This window comes from Myxine glutinosa, chromosome 4 (assembly GCF_964187855.1).
Source record: "Myxine glutinosa chromosome 4, kmMyxGlut1.1, whole genome shotgun sequence".
Lineage (NCBI taxonomy): Eukaryota > Metazoa > Chordata > Myxini > Myxiniformes > Myxinidae > Myxine > Myxine glutinosa.
Window position 1 is genome coordinate 218,087,380 of NC_136264.1, and position 20,893 is coordinate 218,108,272.

At 47.5% G+C, this 20,893-nt stretch overlaps 1 protein-coding gene across 5 annotated transcripts in view; it reads left to right on the forward strand.

Annotated features, from left to right (window-relative positions):
- LOC137425719 (RNA-binding protein 47) overlaps positions 1 to 20,893 on the forward strand; it is a 215,055-nt gene that overhangs the window by 146,916 nt on the left and 47,246 nt on the right. For 4 of the 5 annotated variants that reach the window (XM_078777025.1, XM_078777027.1, XM_078777026.1 and 1 more), the window contains 2 exons: positions 9,312 to 9,491; positions 14,809 to 15,008. In XM_078777025.1, coding sequence (XP_078633151.1) covers positions 9,312 to 9,491; positions 14,809 to 15,008 — 380 coding nt within the window. Of the gene's footprint in view, positions 1 to 9,311; positions 9,492 to 14,808; positions 15,129 to 20,893 lie in introns of those variants that run through there. The other variant, XM_068114444.2, reaches the window with a different exon arrangement.

Below are 20,893 nucleotides of genomic sequence, written 5' to 3' on the forward strand. Positions count from 1 at the left end.
CAATGCTTTTTATTGGCCAGCAAGGCCACTCTCATGTGGTCCAACTGCGTGGCATCAGTGCCACTCAACAAGTGGTCCGAAGGTGCAAGATGATTTTGCAGCAAGATGCTGCACAGCAGAGGTGCGAGCCACAAGGCCTGTGGTCCATAAGTGTGACAAGGGTGCAGCAAGGTGGGTTTGGCAGCAAAGTGCTGCACAGTTCAGCTGCACATGTGTTGCAAGGGTGCAGCAAGGTGGGTTTGGCAGCAAGGTTCTGCACAGTTCGGCTGCACAGGTGCAACGGTGCAGAATGGATGCTGCACAGTTCGGCCTCCAACGGTCCTGGGGTGGGGAGGGAAGACGAAGCGCAACAAGCAAACGGAAAGGACACAGTGGCACACAAAAAACAAGGTGACCAGGCACCACCATGCCTGGTGCGTTGCGAGGGACAAGGAAGAGCGAGCGGAGCAAGCTCGTCCCTAGCCGTCCGTACCCCCCCACCGTCGGCTACACTACCCTTGCCCCCCTTGTATTTACAATCCGTCTCTACGTCTTGTCTCCCATATCCCCCTCTATACCAAATTGGTCCCCAAATCCCTCCCAGGAAGGAAGGGATGGAACACAACAATGTCTCACTTACGTCATGATGCGTCTTACCACTCAATCAGCCTACAGAGCCCTGGTGTGAAGCTCGTCCTCCTCGGTGAATGGATGTGGATGGTGCGAAGGGATTTCTTACATCCTAACTACTCTAATGACATTTACACTTTTAAACTACCCGGGTCGTACCCTGCCAATCGGCCTCTTTAAACTATGTGGTTCTGAGAACCCGAATTCCCATTGCCCACACTGTGGTGCCCTCCAAATTTGGGTCTCACCCCACGAATTTTGTCACTGTGACCTCGCACAATTTCGGGGCTGGGTCGTGTGGCTCTACGAGCAGGTCTAACTACCTGCGCACCTCCGCCACTGAAGCCGCTTCCCGAGCTTGTCTGCTCCTGCGACTACCTAACTGGGGAAGGCCCTCCCTGGCACTTACCCCCTCTATGCCCACCTTGGCATCGGGCAACCTGGGTCCTCCCCTTGGATCCTCGGGCCCCACTCACACACTATCCCAACCGGCTCCCAGAGCCTACCTGCGGCCTTACCTGGCCGACAAGCTACCAGTGGCGGAGTTCCCCAATAACCACATGCACTAATTAAGCCACACACCCAGCCATTTCACTGACTACTGCACCCGACAAAACACTACTTGCTACTACCCGCACCACAGGTGTCAATATCCATGTAATTTACCTATGCCCTCTACCTGGCTTTACACTACCCCCCCGGGCATTCCTGAATGGGTTCCACTCCCCCCCATTCACGCCTTCGCACCATGCATTCCACACCAAGCATTCTCACACTAAATATCTTGCACACCACTTTTCTCACACCACTACTTTTACACACCACAACACAATTCCATTTATTTTCCACACACAATTCCTCAAACACACAGCATCATCTGTCTACCTGATTTCCCCTAACACTCGTGCTTCCCTCGTCGTCCCTTTATACTATGCACCCCCTTTATTAACAACCAGCTAAACTCTCTACATCCCCTCTATAGTTCAGGTGTCACTACTTAAATCTTGGTCTCTATAGTCTTCTAATTCCCTATCATTATCCTAGCCCTTCCTCGGCTGGCTTCGGTGCCCCATGGAGGCAACCATTGCTGGCCCCTCCATGTGCCAAGCACTGCCATCTCCCTAAACCAGTGCTCATGGGCCCCCCTGTGGGAGGAATGGTTGCACTACCATTCCCCCGTGTGGGGTACACTACTCTTCCAGTCCTCTAAACTATGAGCCCCCATTCATGGAGGTACACTGTCACGACTCGGCCTCGAAGGGTCGAGCGATCCATGCGGGTGGTTGGTCGCCTGTATGGGGTGTCCGTCCGGCATTTTCGATCCAAGTGCGGAGGGATCGATTGGCCCAGGTGCCGGGCTTCATCCCTGCGCAGGGCCTCGCGGTCCCATGCACGATGACCCAACCAGCCACAGTCCGGGCACCTCACCCGACAAGGTGCGTGGCTCCGAAAACTCCTACCTCCCCTTGAACCCGGCCGATGGGCCTTGCCGCCATATGGCACCAACCATACAGTGCGGGGGCTGGAGGCACGAATCGTGCACGCTGGTCCTCGTGAGACCGACGCGGCACCGATCCCCTCCGGTCCCTGCAGCACACAACTCACCGGGGGCTCACGTACGCTCCCAGTCCCACTACGCGCTACCCCGGTCTGTGTCGATGCATGAGCCGCATCCTCACACCTCGCGACCCACTCCACACTCGCACACCCAGGCGCACACGTGCCCCTCACACTCTCCGTTACTGCACACCCAGGCGCACACGCACCTTTCGCACACTTCGCTATGCACTCTTCTTTCACACCCTACGGGGTGCACTCCTCTCTTACACGCTCCAGTACACACTCTTCCCACACACTCTCCGGTGTGCATTCTTCCTCACTCTCCCATGCACACTTTTCCGTTACACACTCGGCCATCGCACACTCCGGTGCACACTCCTCACACACACACTCCCTGCATTCTCCCTCACGCTCCGTACTCGTACCTGCGCACCTAGGCTAACTCATGCCTTTCACACACTTCAGTACGCACTCCTTCTCCACACACTCCAGTACGCAATCCCCCTCACACCGCACAATGGGCCCTTCGCGAATCGTACCACCCTCACTCGTACACCGCACAATGGGCCTTCCGCGAACGCCCGGGTCTCGCTTCTCTCCCAAGCGCGCCGAGCACCCGTTCGTGCCAAACACATTCGCGCCATTATTTCTCACCTCGGGGCCCTCCTTCTCCGCCAGCACCTGCAAACTTTTTATTGGGTTAGCAAGCACGGCATCACGTTGCAAACACGAACTTTGCGCAGATTCCATCACCTCCTCCCATGATTTATTCACTTTCTCTCCTGTCTCTTCAATTCCAATTGTTACTTCTTTTTCTACCATGACGATCGTCGGCGTCCCTGAAATTTTCTTTTCCAACTCGACCTTCGCCGGCGCCTCCAAAATTATATTTTCAAATTTGACGATCGTTGGCTCCTCTACACCCCGCGTCACGACTCCCATAGCCCCGGTCAACTTGGCTGTCCTCCGCTCTAGCTCGCTCCCCATGCGTTCTCCGCACCATGTCACCTCGTTGCGTACCACCGCGACCTTCCCGCTCAACTTGCGCCCAATGTCCTCCCATATTTTTTTTATGTCCCTCTTTGACGCTGCCCTCATCTTTTCCATGACACACCTGGATTCCTTTATTTCTTCCCCCAATTTTTCCATTTGACCACCCATCTTGTTTTCCAACCCCTCCTTCATTTCTTTCATTTTCCGGGTGGATTTCTCCCCCTGGGCATCCATTTTTTCATTCATTCTATCAAGGCTCGCCGTGAGTTGTGCCATAAATAGGCTTATATCTATTGGCACCGCAGGCTCGGCTCTCGCCGCCACGTGTGAGGCACCGCCATTTTCTTCCCCTGCTGCCGCACCCTCATCAATTTCCTCCACTACCAACTGTCCCTGCCGGTTATGGGCCATTAATTCTTTCTCGTCTATTATTCCCACCGGCATTTGACCATCTTGGCCAGCCATTGTACGAATATAAATTTGATTTTACAAACTAAATTTCGTTCGCTCGTAAAAAAATTTTGAGTGCGTGAAGCACACTCGAGGTCCAATTATCCCACTCCCGGACACCAATTTGTTGCGGAGCTCTTGAGCCCATTGACGTACAGAGGGGGGGGGGGGGTTAAACCCCTTTTCCCCCTTCGAGCTTCGAGTCCACGAGGCCGAGTCGCCACTCCCGTAGCGAGCGTGCGGAAGGGTATCGGGTCGAATCCACATGTACCTTCGGTACCCACGCCGCCACGAGAATGGGGACTGGACCTCACACAAGCCACGCTAATCAGATACGCCGAGCGGCTTGCGTGTCACATGACTTGTGCCGTTACTTTTATTGAACCCGATTTGAGCGGTTTTATTCGTACAGTGCTAGGCCGGCCAATGGTTGGAAATGACGGAAACGATCAAATGGAAGGAAGAACACAGGTTTATTTACAATTATACAGGGTGAAGAGACACAGAGCAGACACTTAGTCAATCTTACTTAATCCCCGGACAAGGGCCCACTCACTCATGCAGGGAAAAGAAGGAAGGACAAGTTCGCGCTCCAAACGCGCCTTGGCGCCGTTCACTCCGGACAGCTCGCTGGGCGTGGCCCTCGAAGTGTTTGCGGCACGTGTGCAGGGAGCCCAGGCATGGAGATCGTGCATCTGTGGCCCCGGGATGGATCGTCTTCACAAGCACGATTAACAGCCGCAGCAGAGAGCAGGGCACAGGTCGAGTTCAATCACAGAGAAGGCTATAACAAGCAACCGACTGAATTCACTCGTGACTTCAACGTCTTTCTCTCTGGGACTTACTCACTGCTGCACTCTCTCACAACGCTCTCACCAAAGCTCTCCCTGGGTGACTGACTCGTTCACTGGGGCACTCTCTCTCTGACTGCGACTGGGGCACTCTCACAACGCTCTCACAAAAGCTCTCCCTGGGTGACTGATTCGTTCACTGGGGCACTCTCTCTCTGACTGCGACTGGGGCACTCTCACAACGCTCTCACAAAAGCTCTCCCTGGGTGACTGACTCGTTCACTGGGGCACTCTCTCTCTCTGACTCACACTGGGGTGACTCACTCGGGGGGCTCGGGGCAGGGTTTTATATCGCCCCTCCCCAGTCTTACCAGAATGTTCCAAGTCCCTCCTCTGGCTGCCGTTGTGAGCCACTCCCCTTGAGCTCGGATTGGCTGCTCGCCGCTTACCGGCCACTCCCCTGCAGCTCCTCCCTTCGGCCTGCCAGACTTGTTCCAGGCCTAGCACGTGGCATTTTAGTCCATCGAGGCCTACACTTACTGGCCTGCTCAACGCATACTAAAACAGGAAAGGAGACTACGCTTACATTTAATAAGAAATAGCTGAACTAAAGCGAGGCTACATGTTGTGGTGCAACTACCTACATTCATTATTCGCAAAACTAACGAGGTCATTCATTATTCGCAAAACCGCAACAATATATATATATATATATATATATATATATATATATATATATATATATATATATATATATATATATATATGCAGACTTGGAATTTAATATGGAATATTTTTTTTTTTTTGACTTGGGTTTACTTTCTTAACTCAGGATATCAATCTGGTGAGTTTCTTTTACACTTTGGTGATTTATTTGTTAAAGAACCATGTCACTGATTGTCTGTCGCAGCAAGAGGTCAACAACAGGATTATATCACAGGTGGCATGGCAAAATGTAAGAACAGGTGCATTTGATGGTATACAAGGGTTGTTGCGTTCTGTATTAGTGGAAAACAACTGCTGCACATCTACAAAAGTTATTGCCGCTTCCTCTGGAGATGGTCCGTCAACTCGACAATGCTGTTTGTCATGGAGTGGTGGCTTTACGAAATTACGGCATGAAACAGCGTGCTATTGCTCGGCAGTATGGCATCACTCAAGGTCAGGTGTCAAAGATCCTGAAACGAAATGCTCAGAGGGGTGTCCCTTCACCAATACCGAGGCCAGGACGTCCCCGCAGAACCACAAGGAGGGATGATCGCCAGCTGCACCGGTTAGTCCGCAATGGCCGTACCAAGTCAGCTAATCGGCTTAGGGCTGAGTGGCAGCAACTGACAAATGTGCCTGTATCCAGAAGGCTAGTCAACCAACGACTGGTTCAAGCAGGCTATCGTGCCAGGCGTCCCCTGAGAAAGCCACGCCTGACCAGACAACACCACCAGCGCCGATTGCAGTGGGCCAGAGAGCACCGTCAATGGCATCCAGGACACTGGAATCACGTGATCTTCAGTGAGGAGTCTAGATTTCTGGTCTATCGTCAAGATGGCCGTGTCCGAGTGTGCAGACAAGTGCATGCAGCCGACAACAAAGATTGTATAGTGCCAAGAGTCTAAGCTGGAGGTGGTGGGGTGACCGTTTGGGCGGCTTTTCATGCAGGGGGCAAAACTGACCTGGTTGTTCTGAATGGAAACCTGAACCAGTTCAAGTACAGGGCCATTCTGGAAGAAACATTGCTTCCATTTGCTCGTGCAGCCTTTCGAGGAAACTTTGTCTTCCAAGATGACAATGCACGGCCTCATCGTGCTCGCATGATCCAACACTTTCTTGCTGACCATGGTGTAGAGCATATGGAGTGGCCGGCCATGTACCCGGATATGAATCCAATAGAGAACTTGTGGGCAGAATTGACACGTCAAATCGACAACTTGGACCAGCAGCCTGCCTCTGTGCGTGAATTGCAGCAGGCTATTGTCACTGCATGGCAAGCGATTCCTGTCCAAACCTTGGCAAATCTCGTGAACAGCATGCCTCAACGTGTACGTGCTCTCCTGAATGCTCGTGGGGGTTACACGAAGTACTGAACTGTAATTTTACTGTCCGTAATCCCAGTCGTAATTTAACTTTTGTTTTTGTTAAAAAAAAATTGGCTAATGTGCAAAATAAAGTGATACTTCTGGAAAACGTACAGAAGTTTAACACAGTACTGTCCATGAATTGAGTTCGATATCAGTTTCCATCACTTTCAAGGATCAATTTATTTGTTTCGAAATGTCAAATGTGGTTTTTGTTTCTTTTAAAGGTCACATTAACAAAATCTAGAATAATTTCAACATAATTCCATTGAACTTTTGGTTCTAAGACATCTTGAAAAGTCAGTTCACCCCCACAAAGAAAATATTCCATATTAAATGCCAAGTTGTGATATATATATTGTTACAGACGCGGTTGTGGATGTTGGTTTACCGAGCGGTTTGGTATGACCGCGCCTGCACGTTTACCCGATTATGCTCGAACCTTGGCCGAGTCGCGCTATGCTAAATCAATTGAGGAAAGGACACAGCGGCTGGGTTAAAATGACACGACACCAGGGGTACGGTTCTCAAGACCTCCGGAGGAGGTTATAATATTGCGGAAGGTTAGATTACAAAGACAAGAGAGACAGCATAGAAAGGTGGGCACTTAAACACGGTCTTATCTTAGCCCCGACAGACGACAGATAAACGGGACAAGACTGACTCACACGGGGATTGATGGCAAGGAAAGGCAGATAGTCGATGGCTCAAGGTGCACTCTTGGCTCAGGGACAGGATACAGTACGGTCCAGTAGATGCAGGGAGGTGTCACAGCGCTCGGAGGTTGCGACTGGTTCTTCTTCGTGGCTGAGGCGCATCTCACGTCACGTCCGGTAGGCTGCGTATATCCGGCGGGGAGTGACACGCCCTCGGCTAGTTAGCTCCGCCCCAGATGGAATCGGTCCGCCCTTCTTATTGGGTGCGGGGGGGGGTTACCGGGCTCCGCCCTTGACGAGGAGCTGACAGTGAGCACCTTCGTGGTAACCCCGTCGGAGCGCATGGTCAATGGCGGCTAACCAAGCCGGTGTAAGGACGCACACTCCCCGCACGCCATTGTTGTAGTTGTTGTTTCATGGGGAAGATGGGAGGAGGTATGGGGAGGTCCTAAACTCACTACTGGTGCCATACAATCACATTCTGGTGCAACGAAGAGTCAGAATTAATGGAAACGAGTCCTTAACTGACATAGACTAAGAATAACTAGCAAGATGTCCGAAAGTTGTCTACGTGAGATGCGGTGGACCTGGGCACGACATTTAATGGGGGAAGAAGGGGAAGGTCGGTTCTACAGAGTGTTGTTTACAGACAATGGGACTAGGGAATGGGGGATTGGGGATAGTTGGGGAGTATTGGGGAAATAGGGGAATATTTACAAGCGGATATGGAGGCCAAATCCCATATCCGCAACAATATATATAACTGTGAGAAATAGTAGAAACTCCACAGTACGAGCAGGGTGTCTCATTTGCATTGAATAAATAATCGGGAGGTTAAATCAGACGCGGACGTAGCTTCAGGACGTCGATCTTTAATTTGACACGCTTTCGACCAACAAAGGTCTGCTTCTCAGTCTACAAAAACATCAGGCATGTATATCAGTCAAGTATGTACAGTGATATGTGTGTAAGATGTGCGATATGTGTAGAAAATGCATACAAAGGGAAGAGCCACGCCAAAGCTCACTCACCGGCCCCAAGTTCAACGGAAGTGAAGCGCACCTTTCAGTTACCGTTTGCGTTACAGTTCCGGTGCACGTGCATATACAAATATAGAGATACATACATACATAAACACACAAGCATATATTCATATACCATTTATATTCATATAATATATTTATATATTTATATAAATGACATCTAAAGGTAGAATGAATGAATGGGTGAATGTGATGTGGTGTCATTGTGGCAGATATGATGTCATTGTGGTAGATATGATGTCATTGTGGTAGATATGATGTCAATGTGGTAGATATCATGGAATTGTGGTAGATATCATGGCATTGTCGTAGATATCATGGCATTGTCGTAGATATTATGGCATTGTCGTAGATATCATGGCATTGTGGTTGATATCGTGGAATTGTGGTAGATATCATGACATTGTGGTAGATATCATGACATTGTGGTATATATGATGTCATTGTGGTAGATATGATGTCATTGTGGTAGATATGATGTCATTGTGGTAGATATGATGTCATTGTGGTAGATATGATGTCAATGTGGTAGATATCATGGCATTGTGGTAGATATCATGGCATTGTGGTAGATATCATGGCATTGTCGTAGATATCATGGCATTGTCGTAGATATTATGGCATTGTCGTAGATATCATGGCATTGTGGTTGATATCGTGGCATTGTGGTAGATATCATGACATTGTGGTAGATATGATGTCATTGTGGTAGATATGATGTTATTGTGGTAGATGTGATGTCATTGTGGTAGATGTGATGTCATTGTGGTAGATATCATGACATTGTGGTAGATATGATGTCATTGTGGTAGATATGATGTCATTGTGGTAGATGTGATGTCATTGTGGTAGATATCATGACATTGTGGTAGATATGATGTCATTGTGGTAGATATGATGTCATTGTGGTAGATATGATGTCATTGTGGTAGATGTGATGTCATTGTGGTAGATATGTCATTGTAGTTGATATCATATCCATATATCCCATTTGTAATGATTTTATTAATCGCTTGTCCTTTTACTGCAACCCTCTGTGCTGTTGTATTATTGTCATATTTGAAGCATAATGGAGATTCATTACCATTTGGTAAAACCCATCCATTGCATATTCTGTTTGGTACCTTATTTTTCTAGTGCGAGATTGGGGGTTGACAAGTCCCAGCAGCAGTGTTGCACATCACGGGGGTTACAGTGCTGGACGTAGCATCTACAGTCGTTACCATGAGCATAAGGAGCACCCAGGAAGCTTGTATGAACTCGTACCCAGCATTGACTTCGCTGCTCTTAATCCAACCCTTGCGCTAAAGTCGTCTGGTAAGATGTTTTTATTTAATGTTATTTACTTCCTTCATTCATGGTGTTTCTGCTTTAGGTTAACATCGTCTCCTAACCCGCCCCCCTCTCCTACATCCCCACACATCCCTCCTAACTCCCATCCACCCACACACATCCATCCTAACCCCCCCCCCCCCCACCCATCCCCTCCACCATCACATAGACACCTCCTGAACCCCCCATTCTCCATTCCCACATAGCCCTCCTAACCTTTTCTCCTCCCCACATACCCCTCCATCCCCCCCCCCCCCCCCTGCTCTGCCACCACATACCCCTCCTCGTGGGATGGTCATGGTAGACCAACACAGGTGGTTCAATTCATCATTCAAATCACCCATGACCTGGTAGTTGTGCAGAAATGCTGTTACATTAGTGTGATGGTTGTTTCTTCCACTTAGTCATGGGGATGGCATCTTCTCTCCATCGTGATGGATCACCACAAGATCTAGCAATCTCTGTTGTTTCATAACAGTTCTCTGTAAAATGTTCCAAACACAAAACCGAACATTTTGTCGGCCCGATCCACACACAGGTATTTCGGAGAAACCTCGTCCAATTTCTGGCAACTCTTGGATGTTTCGGCCATTAATGAAACCATCTCGGTTTGTATTATTGCACCAGGGACGCACCGACCGGCATATTTGGGGGAATTCGAAAATTATTCATGTTTCGGTTAAATCATTCCTTGATGTTACTCGTACACAATACGGAAGTGGCAGCCGCCTTCCCAGTGTGACGTCACGGCAAATCATGAAGAGGATTTCGCCTTGAAATCGCAAAATTAGCGACTTTATAAATCGGAAAGTGGAAAAAGATGCATTTTAGGAGTCGCGGAAGGCGAGAGAACGAGGCCATTCGTAGGGTTCGAAGATGGTTTATTGTAACAGCAAGATCCAGCACACTAAACTCGAACGGAAGTCAGCATGCTTATATAAAGCCAAAAGCCCTCTTCGGAGGGCGTAGCTCCGGCAACCGCGCGTGCGTCACGTCCGCACAACCACAAGTCCAACAGGTCCGTGCACGTGTATTATGCCCAAATAAGGTAATCACATAAGGTAACCGCCACATGCGGTTACCTGCACATAAGGTAACCGCCACATACGTCCCCACAGAATGCACTCCACGGGCCTATGCGTAGGCCGAGGCGACCGAGGGGCTGGGCAAGTCCTCGGGGGAGGCTGCCGAGGTTCGTCGCGGGCCTCCCGAGGTTGCAGGTCGCGGGTGCAGTGCCGAGAAGGCTCGAGCGGTGCACGCGAAAAGCGGGTGAGCCAACCGAGGGGCTGGTCAAGGCCTCGGGGGAGGCTGCCGAGGTTCCTCGCGGGCCTCCCGAGGATGCAGGGTCGGAGGAGTAGTTGCGGTTGTAGTTGTAGTTGCGCGAGGGTGACGAAGCGGCCGTGCCGCTAACGTCAGTGCGCGCGAAGGTGACGAAACAGCCGTGCCTTCGGAGGGTCTTGGAATAGGTTCGCCCCTCCGGTTGTAGAGGAGGAGCCGAGCGCGGTGCGCGAACCTCATAGTCATGGCCGTCGTCGTTACCGAAACTCCGGCATTTCGAAACCGCGTTCGAAACTGCGCCCGAAGCCGTGCTGGAGAAGCCGGCGTCACCAGCTTAGGTGGCTTCCCTGGCTAGGGCGCGCTTGCCGTGTTCGTTCGCAGCCCCCGAATCCGTTCGGGGGCAGTCGGAGGTCACCAGTTTAGGAGTCGCGGAAGGCGAGAGAACGAGGCCATTCGTAGGGTACGAAGATGGTTTATTGTAACAGCAAGATCCAGCACACTAAACTCGAACGGAAGTCAGCATGCATGCTTATATAAAGCCAAAAGCCCTCTTCGGAGGGCGTGGCTCCGGCGACCGCGCGTGCGTCACGTCCGCACAACCACAAGTCAAACAGGCCCCTGCACGTGTATTATGCCCAAATAAGGTAATCACATAAGGTAATCGCCACAGCATCATATTAATTTTGTCGGGTATCAAGAGGTACATTAGCATCGAGGTGTTCTGAGCATTTGGGTTCCCTTTAATAATAATAATAATAATAATTCATTTATTTTGTATAGCGCTTTTCCAGAAGCCCAAAGGCGCTTTGACAGAGTGGAAAACATAATGCATAACAATACATGAAAACAACAATTGCAAAAAGACAAGAATCAAGAAAACAAACAGCAGCGATATACGGCATATATATAAGACAAGAATCAAAAAGACAAGACAAGAATCAATAGGGAAATATTTAAAGCAAAAGGAGGGAGAAGGAGAAGAGATAGTCAGGGGTTAAATGCTGTGGGTTGAATGTTGAATGCAGCGTTGAACAGGTGGGTCTTTAGTGATGTTTTGAATGTGGTGAGTGAGGAGGAGTCTCTGATGGTGTGAGGTAGTGAGTTCCAGAGGGTGGGAGCAGCGATGGAGAAGGCCCTGTCCCCCCAGGATCTGAATTTGGTCCGGATGGAGGGGGTCAGGAGGTTGGTACCAGCAGAGCGGAGGTTGCGGGTGGGAGTGTGTCTGGAGAGGAGGTCAGCCAGGTAGGATGGGGCCAGGTTATGGAGGGCTTTGTATGTCAAGAGGAGGATTTTGTACTGGATTCTCTGGGGGATGGGGAGCCAGTGAAGCTTGTAAAGGACGGGGGTGATGTGGTCACGGGTCCGGGAATGAGTGAGTAGACGGGCAGCGGAGTTCTGAATGTATTGGAGTTTATTGGTGATTTTTGAGGGTGAACCATAGAGGAGGCTATTGCAGTAGTCCAGACGGGAGGTGATGAAGGCGTGGATGAGGGTTTCTGCAGCCGTGGAGGAGAGGGATGAGCGGAGACGGGCAATGTTTTTCAGGTGAAAGAAGGCTGACTTTGTGATCTGTTTAGTGTATTTGTCGAAGGAAAGGGTTTGGTCAAAGATGACGCCAAGATTCCGGATGTGAGGGGAGGTGGATACTGGGATACCGTCGATGTTGAGGGCAAAGTTATGGGTGGATTTTGTGAGCGTTTTTGGGCCAATGATGATTATTTCAGATTTATCACAGTTAAGCTTGAGGAAGTTGATTTGAAGCCAGGATTTTATTTCAGTGATGCAGTTTGTCAGGATAGAGTGGGTGTCGGTGGAGACGGACTTGGTGGAGATGAAAAGCTGGATATCATCGGCGAAGCAGTGGAATTGGAGACCATGACGGCGGATTAAGTGACCGAGCGGGGACAGGTAAAGGATGAAGAGGAGGGGGCCAAGAACTGAACCTTGGGGGACACCTTGGGGGAGGGGAGCAGTGGGGGATTTGCAGTTATTGATGGAGATGAACTGGCATCTGTCAGAGAGGTATGATTTAATCCAAGAGAGGGCAGTGCCGGTGACGTTAAAGGTGGATTCAAGTCGGGTGAGGAGGATAGTGTGATCGATGGTGTCAAAGGCAGCGCTGAGGTCGAGGAGGACGAGAATGTTGAGGTTGCCAGCGTCAGAGGAGAGGAGAAGGTCGTTGGTGATTTTGAGGAGAGCAGTTTCAGTACTGTGGTTGGAGCGGAATCCGGATTGGAATGTTTCATACAAGTTATTGGCAGAGAGATGATGTTTGAGTTGAGTGGCTACAGCGCGTTCCAAAACTTTTGACAGAAAGGGTAGGTTGGAGATGGGTCTGAAGTTGTTTAGGGTGTCAGGGTTTAGACCAGGTTTTTTTAGAATGGGGGTAACAGCAGCAATTTTGAGGGAAGGTGGGACGATGCCTGTAGACAGGGAGGAGTTTATTGTTGCAATGATAAGTGGAGAGAGAGCAGGGAGGGAGGCTTTGACAAAGCTGGAGGGGATGGGGTCAAGAGTGCAGGTGGCAGTTTTCATTCCTATGAGGAGTTCAGAGAGGTCAGTAGGAGAGATTGGGGAGAACCGAGACAGGGGATGGCAGGACAAGGGGGGGCAGGTGGTTGGAGGGGGAGCGGGTGCGGCGGTGGTCAAGCTGTTGTAGATGTTGTCAATTTTGCGTTGGAAGAAAGAGAGGAAGGAGATGCAGTTGTCTACTGTGAATGACTGGGTGGTGGTGTTCAGGGGGCGGAGGAGTTTGTTTATTGTCGAGAAGAGTGCTTTTGGGTTTCCGGAGCCAGAGTGGATAATTTGAGAGTAGTAGGCAGAGCGGGCGCGGGAGAGGGCATCTTTGTAGTGTTGTATGTGGTCCTTGTAGGCTTGGGAGTGAACTGTGAGACCCGTTTTATTGCGGAGTCTTTCAAGTTGGCGAGCACGAGTTTTCATCAGGTGGAGTTCAGGGGTAAACCAGGGAGCAGAATGGGTGAAAGAAACTGTTTTGGTTTTTGCAGGCGCAAGCTGGTCAAGGCAGGAGGAGAGAGTGTGGTTGTAGTAGTCAGTGAGGTCGGAAGGGGTGTGGAGGTCAATGAAGGGAGAAGTGGACATTTTTTCAGAGAGGGTGGATGAGAATGAGGTAGGTGAAAGAGCGTTTAGCTTACGGAAGTTGATTGTGCGATAATGCCTTGGTGTTGGGGCGGGGATGTTGATGGTCAGAGTGATGGCTAAGTGGTCAGAGAGGGTGAGGTCGGAGCCATAGAGATGGTGCAAATTTAATCCAGTGGAGCAGACAAGGTCCAAAATGTGACCACGGATATGGGTAGGAAAGTCGACATGTTGAGTGAGGTTAAAGCAGGTGAGTAAATCAGTGAAGTCAGTGGTTATTGTGGAGTCAGTGGAGTCCATGTGGATATTGAAATCACCAAGGAGGAGGATTGAGGGGGAGAGGGAACATAGCTGGGTCAGAAAGTAGGAGAAGTCAGACAGGAATGATGGGTGTGGTTTGGGAGGGCGGTAGACGACAGCCATGACTGACTGCGTGTGACCAGAGAGTTTTAAAGCCAGGTGTTCAAATGATGGAGCAGATGAGATGGAGATGAGGTTGGTCTTGATGTCATGACTTTAAGCTTCTTACCGAGAGAGCTTCATTCTGGTGTTGAGAATATGTTCAGCATTTGTGATCTTTGAATTTGCAAATTGCTTTCTGTGCTTGAAACAGGTTGAGATGGTTTGGTCATGTGTTGAGGAAGGATGAAAGTGACTGGTGGAGAAGAGTGACGGAAATGAATGTAGAAGGAAGTAGAGGACGGGGAAGACCGAGAAAGACTTGGCTAAAGATGGTGGAAGAAGAAATGCGGGCAAGGGGGTTAACAAGGAGAGATGCAGAAAATAGGGCAAGATGGAGAAGATTGTCATGGGGACCACAAGGCCAACCCCCGCGCTAGCAGGGAAAATGGCCTAAAATGCATGTTGTTGTTGTTGTTGTTGTTTCTGTGCTTTTTATTTACTTAATTTTTTTTCATTTCATCCCCAGTTCCAGGTTATCACACACTGCCTTCTCCATACACTGTTTACTCTGGAATGCCTCTGGCCAGCCCAAAAGCAATGGAAGAAAAGGGATCGTCATCACCCGATCAAGTTGCCAATCACGGAGTAACAGCCGCCATTGAGCTCGGGGCCGGGGCAGGGCACGTCCTGCCCGCTGTTAATCCATCTTCCCCTGGAGCATACTCGGTCTGTTTTCTTCCGTCACCGGTCATCACAATCCTTTATGCACTTTAAGGAGACCGTGGTATACTATGTGCTGTTATCCTTGCATTTTTGGATTACAATCAAATAAAATTTCAACTCGAACAGGTTACTCCAAAATGCTTTAATTTATCCATTATTGGTAAATGCTTCAGCTTATGGAACAACTAAGAAACTAAGAAAACCGTGTTTGAGTGCTGAACATGTTTTGGGTGCACTTTGGCCTAAAGTTTAGGCCCCAAAGCACACATCAGAGCCAGGTCTATTCTTCCTATTTCCAGAAGAAAGCTGTGAGGTCATTGTCATGTGGTGAATTTGTCATTGCTTTTTATAGGCCGCATCATTCATAGTTATAAATGTATAATACATCAGGAAGGAGTTTAATTATTTTATCTACAACACGGAACAACTGCTGTTGTAAGGTTTCAATGACGTCAAATGCATTAATGTCCTTGCAAAGCGAGTGTCAAGTCATGAAATAGTCACAAACAGGAAGTTGCTTTTTACACCGATTACCAAGTTAATTTCTCCCCAATTTCAATGGAATCCATGAAATCCTTAACATTCGCATTTCGATACCGAGTAGCTTGGTATCGTTTCTGAATGACAGCATATTCTTGATGTATAAATACCAGATCATACTTCAATGAGGATCAAAATTACCGGATAAGATGCTGTGAGTACATTCCTAATCAAATAACTCACCAAATACAGCACCGGAGTATCAGGGGGAGCGCAGAAAAACAAAAATGGAGTCATCAGGAAGAACCTGTATGGGATGATTCGGGTTTCAACTGCTGCTCTTCTCCCATCAAACACAGTGCCGCATATAAAGAGAGTCGTACAAAGAGAGTTCTCTCCATGGAGCGCTGTGATTGGCTGATGACAGGTCACATGGTTTCAAGGCGCCATGTTCCCACCTCTTCCCTCCTCCCCTCCCTCCCATTTGAGTAGCTCTCACTGTGCTCAAGGAAAAAAGGAAGGCTGTCTCACCCATCACTCGGACATAGACATGAAACTCTTCATCGCTGGAAAGCGCTACTTTAGAGAGGTCAAAGTCCAGCTGAAAGGGAAAGACTTATTAGTGAGACGAGTTAAGTAAGCTGATGACTTAGGAGGTTAGCATAGTAGAGGTTCAAGAGGTTAGCATTGTAGAGGTTCAAGAGGTTAGCATTGTAGAGGTTCAAGAGGTTAGCATTGTAGAGGTTCAAGAGGTTAGCATTGTAGAGGTTCAAGAGGTTAGCATAGTAGAGGTTCAAGAGGTTAGCATTGTAGAGGTTCAAGAGGTTAGCATTGTAGAGGTTCAAGATGTTAGCATTGTACAGGTTCAAGAAGTTAGCAATGTAGAGGTTCAAGAGGTTAGCATTGTAGAGGTTCAAGAGGTTAGCATTGTAGAGGTTCAAGAGGTTAGCATTGTAGAGGTTCAAGAGGTTAGCACAGTAGCGGATCAAGAGGTTAGCATTGTAGAGGTTCAAGAGGTTAGCATAGTAGAGGATCAAGAGGTTAGCATTGTAGAGGTTCAAGAGGTTAGCATTGTAGAGGTTCAAGAGGTTAGCCTTGTGGAGGTTCAAGAGGTTAGCATTGTAAAGGTTCAAGAGGTTAGCATTGTGGAGGTTCAAGAGGTTAGCATTGTAGACTATCAAGAGGTTAGCATTGTAGAGGTTCAAGAGGTTAGCATTGCAGAGGTTCAAGAGGTTAGCATAGTAGAGGTTCAAGAGGTTAGCACAGTAGCGGATCAAGAGGTTAGCATTGTAGAGGTTCAAGAGGTTAGCATAGTAGAGGATCAAGAGGTTAGCATTGTAGAGGTTCAAGAGGTTAGCATTGTAGAGGTTCAAGAGGTTACCATTGTAGTGGTTCAAGAGGTTAGCATTGTAGAGGTTCAAGAAGTTAGCATTGTAGAGGTTCAAGAGGTTAGCATTGTAGAGGTTCAAGAGGTTAGCATTGTAGAGGTTCAAGAGGTTAGCACAGTAGCGGATCAAGAGGTTAGCATTGTAGAGGTTCAAGAGGTTAGCATAGTAGAGGATCAAGAGGTTAGCATTGTAGAGGTTCAAGAGGTTAGCATTGTAGAGGTTCAAGAGGTTAGCCTTGTGGAGGTTCAAGAGGTTAGCATTGTAAAGGTTCAAGAGGTTAGCATAGTTGAGGTTCAAGAGGTTAGCATTGTAGACTATCAAGAGGTTAGCATTGTAGAGGTTCAAGAGGTTAGCATTGCAGAGGTTCAAGAGGTTAGCATAGTAGAGGTTCAAGAGGTTAGCACAGTAGCGGATCAAGAGGTTAGCATTGTAGAGGTTCAAGAGGTTAGCATAGTAGAGGATCAAGAGGTTAGCATTGTAGAGGTTCAAGAGGTTAGCATTGTAGAGGTTCAATAGGTTAGCATTGTAGTGGTTCAAGAGGTTAGCATTGTAGAGGTTCAAGAAGTTAGCATTGTAGAGGTTCAAGAGGTTAGCATTGTAGAGGTTCAAGAGGTTAGCATTGTAGAGGTTCAAGAGGTTAGCATTGTAGAGGTTCAAGAGGTTAGCATTGTAGAGGTTCAAGAGGTTAGCATTGTAGAGGTTCAAGAGTTTAGCATAGTAGAGGTTCAAGAGGTTAGCATTGTAGAGGTTCAAGAGGTTAGCATTGTAGAGGTTCAAGAGGTTAGCATTGTAGAGGTTCAAGAGGTTAGCATTGTAGAGGTTCAAGAGGTTAGCATTGTAGTGGTTCAAGAGGTTAGCATTGTAGAGGTTCAAGAGGTTAGCATTGTGGAGGTTCAAGAGGTTAGCATTGTAAAGGTTCAAGAGGTTAGCATTGTGGAGGTTCAAGAGGTTAGCATTGTAGAGGATCAAGAGGTTAGCATTGTAGAGGTTCAAGAGGTTAGCATAGTAGAGGTTCAAGAGGTTAGCATAGTAGAGGTTCAAGAGGTTAGCATAGTAGAGGATCAAGAGGTTAGCATTGTAGAGGTTCAAGAGTTTAGCATTGTAGAGGTTCAAGAGGTTAGCATAGTAGAGGTTCAAGAGGTTAGCATAGTAGAGGATCAAGAGGTTAGCATTGTAGAGGTTCAAGAGGTTAGCATTGTAGAGGTTCAAGAGGTTAGCATAGTAGAGGATCAAGAGGTTAGCATTGTAGAGGTTCAAGAGGTTAGCATTGTAGAGGTTCAAGAGGTTAGCATTGTGGAGGTTCAAGAGGTTAGCATTGTAAAGGTTCAAGAGGTTAGCATTGTGGAGGTTCAAGAGGTTAGCATTGTAGAGGATCAAGAGGTTAGCATTGTAGAGGTTCAAGAGATTAGCATTGTAGAGGTTCAAGAGGTTAGCATAGTAGAGGATCAAGAGGTTAGCATTGTAGAGGTTCAAGAGGTTAGCATTGTAGAGGTTCAAGAGGTTAGCATTGTAGAGGTTCAAGAGGTTAGCATTGTAGAGGTTCAAGAGGTTAGCATTGTAGAGGTTCAAGAGGTTAGCATTGTAGAGGTTCAAGAGGTTAGCATTGTAGTGGTTCAAGAGGTTAGCATTGTAGAGGTTCAAGAGGTTAGCATTGTAGAGGTTCAAGAGGTTAGCATTGTAGAGGTTCAAGAGGTTAGCATTGTAGAGGTTCAAGAGTTTAGCATTGTAGAGGTTCAAGAGGTTAGCATTGTAGAGGTTCAAGAGGTTAGCATAGTAGAGGTTCAATAGGTTAGCATTGTAGTGGTTCAAGAGGTTAGCATTGTAGAGGTTAAAGAGGTTAGCATTGTAGTGGTTCAAGAGGTTAGCATTGTAGAGGTTCAAGAGGTTAGCATTGTAGAGGTTCAAGAGGTTAGCATTGTAGAGGTTCAAGAGGTTAGCATAGTAGAGGTTCAAGAGGTTAGCATTGTAGTGGTTCAAGAGGTTAGCATTGTAGTGGTTCAAGAGGTTAGCATTGTAGAGGTTAAAGAGGTTAGCATTGTAGAGGTTCAAGAGGTTAGCATTGTAGAGGTTCAAGAGGTTAGCATTGTAGAGGTTCAAGAGGTTAGCATAGTAGAGGTTCAAGAGGTTAGCATTGTAGAGGTTCAAGAGGTTAGCATTGTAGAGGTTCAAGAGGTTAGCATAGTAGAGGTTCAAGAGGTTAGCATAGTAGAGGTTCAATAGGTTAGCATTGTAGAGGTTCAAGAGTTTAGCATTGTAGAGGTTCAATAGGTGAGCATTATAGAGGTTCAAGAGGTTAGCATTGTGGAGGTTCAAGAGGTTAGCATTGTAGAGGTTCAAGAGGTTAGCATTGTAGAGGTTCAAGAGGTTAGCATAGTAGAGGTTCAAGAGGTTAGCATAGTAGAGGATCAAGAGGTTAGCATTGTAGAGGTTCAAGAGGTTAGCATTGTAGAGGTTCAAGAGGTTAGCATAGTAGAGGTTCAAGAGGTTAGCATAGTAGAGGATCAAGAGGTTAGCATTGTAGAGGTTCAAGAGGTTAGCATTGTCGAGGTTCAAGAGGTTAGCATAGTAGAGGTTCAAGAGGTTAGCATAGTAGAGGATCAAGAGGTTAGCATTGTAGAGGTTCAAGAGGTTAGCATTGTAGAGGTTCAAGAGGTTAGCATAGTAGAGGATCAAGAGGTTAGCATTGTAGAGGTTCAAGAGGTTAGCATTGTAGAGGTTCAAGAGGTTAGCATTGTGGAGGTTCAAGAGGTTAGCATTGTAAAGGTTCAAGAGGTTAGCATTGTGGAGGTTCAAGAGGTTAGCATTGTAGAGGTTCAAGAGGTTAGCATTGTAGAGGTTCAAGAGGTTAGCATTGTAGAGGTTCAAGAGGTTAGCATTGTGGAGGTTCAAGAGGTTAGCATTGTGGAGGTTCAAGAGGTTAGCATTGTAAAGGTTCAAGAGGTTAGCATTGTAGAGGTTCAAGAGGTTAGCATTGTAGTGGTTCAAGAGTTTAGCATTGTAGAGGTTCAAGAGGTTAGCATTGTAGAGGTTCAAGAGGTTAGCATTGTGGAGGTTCAAGAGGTTAGCATTGTAGAGGTTCAAGAGGTTAGCATAGTAGAGGATCAAGAGGTTAGCATAGTACAGGATCAAGAGTTTAGCATTGTAGTGGTTCAAGAGTTTAGCATTGTAGAGGTTCAAGAGGTTAGCATTGTAGAGGTTCAAGAGGTTAGCATTGTAGTGGTTCAAGAGTTTAGCATAGTAGAGGTTCAAGAGGTTAGTATTGTAGAGGTTCAAGATGTTAGCATTGTAGAGGTTCAAGATGTTAGCATTGTAGTGGTTCAAGAGGTTAGCATAGTAGAGGTTCAAGAGGTTAGCATAGTAGTGGTTCAAGAGTTTAGCATTGTAGAGGTTCAAGAGGTTAGCATTGTAGAGGTTCAAGAGGTTAGCATTGTAGAGGATCAAGAGGTTAGCATTGTAGAGGTTCAAGAGGTTAGCATTGTAGAGGTTCAAGAGGTTAGCATAGTAGAGGATCAAGAGGTTAGCATTGTAGAGGTTCAAGAGGTTAGCATTGTAGAGGTTCAATAGGTTAGCATTGTGGAGGTTCAAGAGGTTAGCATTGTAAAGGTTCAAGAGGTTAGCATTGTGGAGGTTCAAGAGGTTAGCATTGTAGAGGTTCAAGAGGTTAGCATTGTAGAGGTTCAAGAGGTTAGCATTGTAGAGGTTCAAGAGGTTAGCATTGTAGAGGTTCAAGAGGTTAGCATTGTGGAAGTTCAAGAGGTTAGCATTGTAGAGGTTCAAGAGGTTAGCATAGTAGAGGTTCAAGAGGTTAGCATAGTAGAGGTTCAAGAGGTTAGCATAGTAGAGGTTCAAGAGGTTAGCATTGTAGAGGTTCAAGAGTTTAGCATAGTAGAGGTTCAAGAGTTTAGCATTGTAGAGGTTCAAGAGTTTAGCATTGTAGAGGTTCAAGAGGTTAGCATTGTAGAGGTTCAAGAGTTTAGCATTGTAGTGGTTCAAGAGTTTAGCATTGTAGAGGTTCAAGAG